General features: G+C 43.9%; 1 protein-coding gene across 3 annotated transcripts in view; it reads left to right on the top strand.

Moving 5' to 3' along the window:
• The window catches only part of LOC106589958 (calpain-1 catalytic subunit), a 48,007-nt gene extending 46,227 nt beyond the window's left edge, over positions 1-1,780 (top strand). For all 3 annotated transcript variants that reach the window (XM_014180426.2, XM_014180423.2, XM_045710241.1), the window contains 2 exons: positions 421-479; positions 633-1,780. In XM_014180426.2, the coding sequence (XP_014035901.1) occupies positions 421-479; positions 633-659 (86 nt within the window). In that variant the 3' untranslated portion in view covers positions 660-1,780. The remainder of the gene's footprint in view (positions 1-420; positions 480-632) is intronic.
• The last annotated feature ends 6,359 nt before the right edge of the window (positions 1,781-8,139 follow it).

Raw genomic sequence — 8,139 nt, 5'->3', positions numbered from 1 at the left:
CACAGTTGTGTCCAATTGGCTGGATGTCCCTTTGGGTGGTGGACCATTCTTGATACATACGGGGAAACTGTTGAGTGTTAAAATAGCAGCATTGCAGTTCTTCACACACTCAAAGGGACTTAAATATTTTGTCTTCCCCATTCACCCTCTGAATGGCACACATACACAATCCATGTTTCAATTGTCTTAAGGGTTAGAAATCCTTTATCCTCCCCTTCATCTACACTGATTGAAGTGGATTTAACAAGTGATCATAACTTTCACCTGGTCAGTCAGTTAAGAACAAATTCTTTTTGACCGTTTTTTTTTACCTTGTCAGCTCAGGGATTTGAACTTGCAACCTTTCGGTTACTGGCCCAACGCTCTAACCACTAGGCTACGCTGCCACCCCACGTTTATGTTTACTTCCTATTTTTACAGGATCTTTCCAGCAGCTAGACAAAGAGGGAGAAGGTGTGGCTGAGATGAACATCACTGAGGTGGGTCCTGGGAATCATTCTCTGCATTTCAACAAACTACCATGCCTTTTAGCAGCCTGTGGTCTGTGTGTTGTCTAACTCTCTCTCTCTCTCTCTCCACCTCCCACCATACATGTATGTTATATATATATATATATATGTATGTATGTTTAGTGGCTTTATATGACCATGTGTGGTTGAAGAGGACCAGTCTTGTCCCAGGAGACAGAACAGCCAAGTGCCCGGCAGAGTGCCTCTTCCCTGGGACCATGAAGAACTTCCTAGCCTTATTGTCCTCTGCCTGATCCTGAACTATAGGGCCCGACCTGTACTGTACTGTGTTGGCTCAGATATTTTATTTCCCCGTTGTCCTTTCCGGCACGGTTCCAGCTACTATGGTGAAAGCATAACCAGTTCAGTTCAGTTCAGTTTCGGGTCCTATAGTGCGAATCACTTACTCCTGCCAGCTACACGACAGCACGCCCTCTCACCTACTCCACCTCAGCCAACCCCATATAGCAGCGAGGGTACTATTAGCCATGTAATGCAGGGTGAGACCCTTCCAAGCTAAAGACCACACACACCACACACCCTATGCTACGGGGTTAGCTTAGCTATACATAATGTTGGAATTGTTTGATAGAAAAAACAGTCACTGTAGAACTGTAGATCTGTCTGTAAGCAGCATGGGTCATAGTAGAACTTGTATTGAAGACATTATTTGACTGTGCCCAGTAGGGGGCAGTATTGACTAGTTTCAGATCTGGTGTGTGGTTATCATGTTACTGTGTATGAGAAAATACACTATTTTAGTTATTGTTCCGAAGTATAACTAATCTGGCTGAAAGTATAGCAAATCCTAGTTTTATGGGTTTAAATATTTCATATTGGATATTATTTTAGACACTGACCAAGTGGATTGGATTACAATGCAGATTAAAAAGGGATGGTTTATGGTTCATCTAATTTTGACTTTGGGGGGTATAATTAATCTTACCTTGTGTTGTCTATATGGATGAATTATCACTAAAACCAAAAGGAAGCTGTGAGAGAAAGAGTCCAACATAATAATGGAATCAAGCAATGCCTACTGTATTAACAAGCTGTCTCTCCCTATAATGAGACAGCTTTTGTTAGTGACATTTCATAACATATTTCAAAGTAGTAGAGAATAGATCACTTTTATTTATCTCTATTATTTCTGATTTCATCTAATATCTACATGTTGCTGTTAGAGAAGTTCAGATTGTGTCAATCCTGTCTCCAAAAGCTAGTGATTGTAAATGTAGGGTGTGCCTTCAATAAAGTCATGTTCATGGTAACTAACTCCTGTGAATTAATGCTGTAGTGTACGTGTCAAACTCATTCCACGGAGAGGGGCGGAGTGTTTGCGGGTTTTTTTTCGTTCCTCCCTTTGTATTTGAAGAATTAAAGGTTTAATTTTTAAAGAACTCTCCACATCTGGTTGCCTTAAGTCTTGAACACTGGGCCCTCCGTGTAATCAGTTCAGCAGCCCTGCTGTAGTGGATGGTCGTTGAAACTCTCTAGGCTTCCACTGAATCCGTATCGGTGAACATCAGCGCTATAGCGCGATTGAAATTTAAACGCATGTTCCCGGATTCACAGAGTGCATTCACGGAATCGGTAATGACCTTTCAATTTAAATCGCGCTAAATAACGCTAAACTTCCGTGATAAGGATTAAATCGAGGTCTTACAATTCATAAGAGCTTTTGTCATGATTTAACACACAATCACGCACATAAATACATGATCTAGATAGGCTGATGGTAGCAGGGCTGCATTAAAGGTTATATTTATTGCCACTACAGCGACGTCGCCTCATCCTCCAGCCTGCGTTCATAATCAAGTGGGAAGGTGGTATTACGTAAGACTGGGGTGGAAAAGCCACTTCAACGCCCCTCCAACTCGTAATTACTAGCGCGAATCTCGTCTATTGCCACGTTCAAGTAGTAGTCGGAACTAAGAAACTTGGACATTTCCGACTTGCTAACTGGTTGTAGTGACACACGTGCCAAGTTCAATGAATCAGCAAGTCGGAAATGTCGGAGTTTCCTAGTTCGGACAAGCATGTGATGTTGCATATCATCCCTGAGCTCCGACTTCTCACATGCTGACCTTTGACATCACCCACTAAGGAAATGACCTCAATAAAATAATTTTGACATCACCTAAGGATTTTTTATTTAAATTTTTTATTAGCCTTTTATTTAACTAGGCAAGTCAGTTAAGAACAAATTCTTATTTTACAATGACGGCCTACCCCAGACGACGCTGGGCCATTGTGCACCACCCTATGGGACTCCCGATCACGGCCGGTTGTGATACAGACCGGGATCAAACCAGGGTCTGTAGTGACGCCTTTAGCACTGAGATGCAGTGTCTTAGACCGCTGCGCCACTCGGGAGCCTTAATGACCGCAATAATAGCATTTTTTTTAGCAGTTAAATGTAACAACAACAAAACGTGTAATAAAAAGCAATCTATTGATGTGATTTTTGAACACTAGAAATTTGTTTACAAGCACGATAGCTGTACATTCAGTTCATGGTTGAGTCAGCTTGCTGGCCATTAGCCAACAGGCGTTTCTCAATAGGTTGAAAGCACATGAACTGGATCCAACTGGTAATTACCACCTTCCAACTTGGTTGTGAACACAGCATTAGTGTTGGTCTGTGACAGCTATAAAAGTCAATCAGCATCCTTACTATTGTGATGAAGCTGTAGAACAGTTTCTAAGGGAAGATGTAACTAAATCTTGAACGAATTGCTCGCCAGACTCTGAGAAAGCTGATATAAGGTAAAGCAGGCAGGTCTTGAACGAATTGCTCGCCAGACTCTGAGAAAGCTGATATAAGGTAAAGCAGGCAGGTCTTGAACGAATTGCTCGCCAGACTCTGAGAAGCTGATATAAGGTAAAGCAGGCAGGTCTTGAACGAATTGCTCGCCAGACTCTGAGAAAGCTGATATAAGGTAAAGCAGGCAGGTCTTGAACGAATTGCTCGCCAGACTCTGAGAAGCTGATATAAGGTAAAGCAGGCAGGTCTTGAACGAATTGCTCGCCAGACTCTGAGAAAGCTGATATAAGGTAAAGCAGGCAGGTCTTGAACGAATTGCTCGCCAGACTCTGAGAAAGCTGATATAAGGTAAAGCAGGCAGGTCTTGGCGGGGGAAGCTGTTCATAATGAACGTTGGGTTTTGTAGCCTTTGCAAGAATCCTCGTTACACACGCCCACACCCCATTGGTCCGGTCCCGTCAGCTGGGAGAGCTAAGGGTTTTTCAAATGTTCATTATTATGTAGATATCCTCTTTCGTTGGCCTAGTCTTGTTGAAATGTTTTTGGAATGTGTCGTTTTTAAAAATACAGCTTGGGTTGTGTGGTGAACAGAACGGGGATGGTAGACTTCATAGTTCGGTGGAGGAGGGGAGGTTCTATGGCTCTATCATGTGTGGGTCTGTGGTCTGTGGACTGGGTCTGTGGACTGGGTCTGTGGTCTGGGTCTGTGGACTGGGTTTGTGGACTGGGTCTGTGGTCTGGGTCTGTGGACTGGGTCTGTGGACTGGGTCTGTGGACTGTGGACTGTGACTGTGGACTGGGTCTGTGGTCTGTGGACTGGGTCTGTGGACTGGGTCTGTGGTCTGGGTCTGTGGACTGGGTTTGTGGACTGGGTTTGTGGACTGGATCTGTGGTCTGGGTCTGTGGACTGTGGACTGTGACTGTGGACTGGGTCTGTGGTCTGTGGACTGGGTCTGTGGACTGGGTCTGTGGTCTGGGTCTGTGGACTGGGTCTGTGGACTGGGTCTGTGGACTGGGTTTGTGGACTGGATCTGTGGTCTGGGTCTGTGGACTGTGGACTGTGACTGTGGACTGGGTCTGTGGTCTGTGGACTGGGTCTGTGGACTGGGTCTGTGGTCTGGGTCTGTGGACTGGGTTTGTGGACTGGGTTTGTGGACTGGATCTGTGGTCTGGGTCTGTGGACTGGGTCTGTGGACTGTGACTGTGGACTGGGTCTGTGGTCTGTGGACTGGGTCTGTGGTCTGTGGACTGGGTCTGTGGTCTGGGTCTGTGGACTGGGTCTGTGGACTGTGGACTGGGTCTGTGGACTGGGTCTGTGGACTGTGGACTGGGACTGTGGTCTGGGTCTGTGGACTGTGGACTGGGTCTGTGGTCTGGGTCTGTGGACTATGGACTGGGTCTGTGGACTGTGGACTGGGTCTGTGGACTGTGGACTGGGTCTGTGGACTGGGTCTGTGGTCTGGGTCTGTGGACTGGGTCTGTGGTCTGGGTCTGTGGACTGGGTCTGTGGACTGGGTCTGTGGACTGTGACTGTGGACTGGGTCTGTGGACTGGGTCTGTGGTCTGTGGACTGGGTCTGTGGTCTGGGTCTGTGGACTGGGTCTGTGGTCTGGGTCTGTGGACTGTGGACTGGGTCTGTGGACTGTGGACTGGGTCTGTGGACTGGGTCTGTGGACTGTGGACTGGGTCTGTGGACTGGGTCGTAGGCTACGATGCCCCTATGTGCAGTCAGTGGATTTGCATGTTTGTACAATTGCGTTTCATTGGGCTAAGCCCGGTTTGCAGTGAGGTAATAGTATCACCTTAGATGTTCAGTTCTCCTTCACTGTAAACCTCACACGTGTGAGTGTGTGAGTGTGTGTGTGAGTGTGTGTGTGTGTGAGTGTGTGTGTGTGTAGTGTCACTTAAGCGTGTTAACACACTTAGCATGTGTGTCTTAGGCCTTCAGGTCATTGCAGCACTTCTGATTGGGTTACAGAGACTGCAGGAATTTAGGTCACCTAGCATTTCATGCACGCCGTCTCATGAAATGGTATATTTAATAATAAAGATAATTGTTTGTCTGTGTTGGTGTCCTATCCTTTAACACCGGTCAAACAACGGTGATGGCAGCATGATGCTACTCTGCTCAGTAATTGCCCACCTCTCGGGCGGTCTAGCGCTCTTTACCACACTATTACCGACAGCCTGGATAATACCTTGGCTGTCATCACTAGTCCAAACAGTTACCGTAGTGCAACTAAAACGGGAGTTTATATTGGCCACATTTTCGGTAGTTCCCTCCCCGTTTCGTTCCATTTGCTTCCTGTTAAGAAACGTTTCGCGACAGAAACCAAACAGAACGACGCTGGGAGGGAGGGACCTACCTGAATGTGGCCAATACAAACTCGTTTTTTTTGTCACTGTCCGACTAATGAATACAGCCCGGAAGTTATCCACATTCCTCACACGTAAAGTAAATGTTTCTCAAGAAAGGATATGAAACAATTAAGTTGGCCACTTTGTTTGCCCACGTATATTGCATTCATTCGGATTTAACTTCCCGAATGATGTTACATACAGAGCAAAGTGTTTGTGAGGCAGATTTCTACAGTCCTACCTGTGAGAAGGTATGCATATACAGTAGTTTAAACCATAAGCGCTGTGTACGGAAGCTGTGATGAACATCTGAACGCTTTCCCTGGCTGCCACTGCTCTTGCTCAACAAAATGTTTGGAGATTTATCACATTTAAAAAAAAAAAGTTGTAGATATACAGTGCCTTATTAAAGTATTCAGACCCCTAGACTTTTTCCACATTTTGTTAGGTTACAGCCTTAATCTAAAATGTATTAAATTGTTTTTTTCCCCCCTTAATCCTTCTACACACAATACCCCAGAATGACAGAGCAAAAACAGTAAAAAATATTATTGCTAATTTATAAAAAAAAAAAAAACGGATTATTTACATAAGTATTCAGACCCTCAGTATTTTTGGGTATGACACTACCTACTTGGCACACATGTATTTGGGGAGTTTCTCCCATTCTTCTCGGCAGATCTTCTCAACCTCTCGGGTTGTACGGGGAGCGTTGCTGCGCAGTTATTTTCAGGTCTCTCCTGAGATGTTTGATCGGGTTCAAGTCCGGGTCTAAGTTCCTGAGCGTTCTGGAGCAGGTTTTTTTAAAATCAAGGATCACTCTGTACTTTGCTCTGTTCATCTTCACCTCAATCCTGACTAGTCTCCCGGTCCCTGCCGCTGAAAAAACATCCCCACAACATGATGCTGCCACCACCATGCTTCACCGTAGGGATGTTACCAGGTTTCCTCCAGACTTGATGCTTGCCATTCAGTCCAAAGAGTTCAATTTTGGATTCATCAGACCAGAGAATCTTCTTTCTCATTGTCTGAGAGTCTTAGGTGCTTTTTGGCAAACTCCAAACGGGCTGTCATGTGACTTACTGAGGAGTGGCTTCCGTCTGGCCAACCTACCATAAAGGTCTGATTTTGTGGAGTGCTGCATAAATGTTTGTCCTTCTGGAAGGTTCTTCCATCTCCACAGAGGAACTCTGGAGCTCTGTCAGTGACAATCGGGTTCTTGGTCATCTCCCTGAGCAAGGCCCTTCTCCCCCGATTGCTCAGTTTGGCCGGGCGGCCAGCTCTAGGAAGAATCTTAGTGGTTCCAAACTTCTTCCATTTAAGAATGATGGAGGCCACTGTGTTCTCGGGGACCTTCAATGCTGCAGAATTGTTTTGGTACCCTTCCCCAGATCTGTGCCTTGACACAATCCTGTCTCAGAGCTCTACAGAGAATTCTTTAAATGGCTTTGTTTTTGCTCTGACATGCACTGTCAACTGTGGGACCTTTATATAGACAGGTGTGTGCCTTTCCAAATCATGTCCAATCAAATTAAAAAAGGTAACGAAAGTTAATTGCAGTTTGTAAATGTTTCTACTAGTCACTGATAACTGTAAAGCTAATGTTACTTTATTACCTTTTAGCTATTTTACACAGCATTTTATGTCATATAGCTAGCTATGTTTTCCAGAGCGCTTTTCAATTGGTATTTCTCCCCGTTTTCAGTCACAGGTGGGGACTGGACTAGGTGTGAGAGGTACAGGAGGTGGACTCATGAGTTGTGCTCCAATTTAATAGGGATGCATTATTTGTGACCTATTTACAAATTAGAATCATGCAATAGCAGAGCATAAGAGTTGCCACAGCAATGTTACACTGAATGAATTAGTTACGTTTTTTGTTATTGTTATTAAATGCTATATCCCAGTTGTATTAGTTATATTCTAATGAATATTTATGAATTAAAAACAACTATTAAACCTTTTTCTCCTTTATGTCATTTTAAAGACTACTGGGAATTTAAAATATTGACTTGTACATCGTGGATTGTATGGAGAGAAACCTTTTCTAAAAACATTTATTGAAAAACTTAAGTGTAAAACTGTAGCAATTTATATCCCTTTATAGTTTATCTACAAACCATTTTTTTTCCTTCTATAAACGTTGCTTTTTTTTTTGTGTCAGCAATTAGACATTGTTCATAGTGGGCGGATAGTTGCCCCAACTACCTTTCACCCCATGCCAACGTCAAAACGTCATCAAAAAGCGACCCAATGATAAGCAAACATATTTAGGACTAAATGCGCACTGACATTTTATGTATTTAAAAAAATAAAATAATAATAATCTTCTGATAACAGCTTGTACGTTCGTTTTGATTGATTACTCAACTAAAAGGTGAAAACGAGGGGGAATTGTTTTGTTGAATATTTGTCATAAAACACACTGGGTTGAGAGAAACATACATCTATGTATCCTATTTCTATGCTTTTGTTACGCCCTATTCATTTCAATGGGTACGCCCT

Source organism: Salmo salar, chromosome ssa28 (assembly GCF_905237065.1).
Source record: "Salmo salar chromosome ssa28, Ssal_v3.1, whole genome shotgun sequence".
Lineage (NCBI taxonomy): Eukaryota > Metazoa > Chordata > Actinopteri > Salmoniformes > Salmonidae > Salmo > Salmo salar.
Note: the sequence above shows the minus strand (reverse complement) of the source record. Positions and strands in the feature narration are given on the sequence as shown.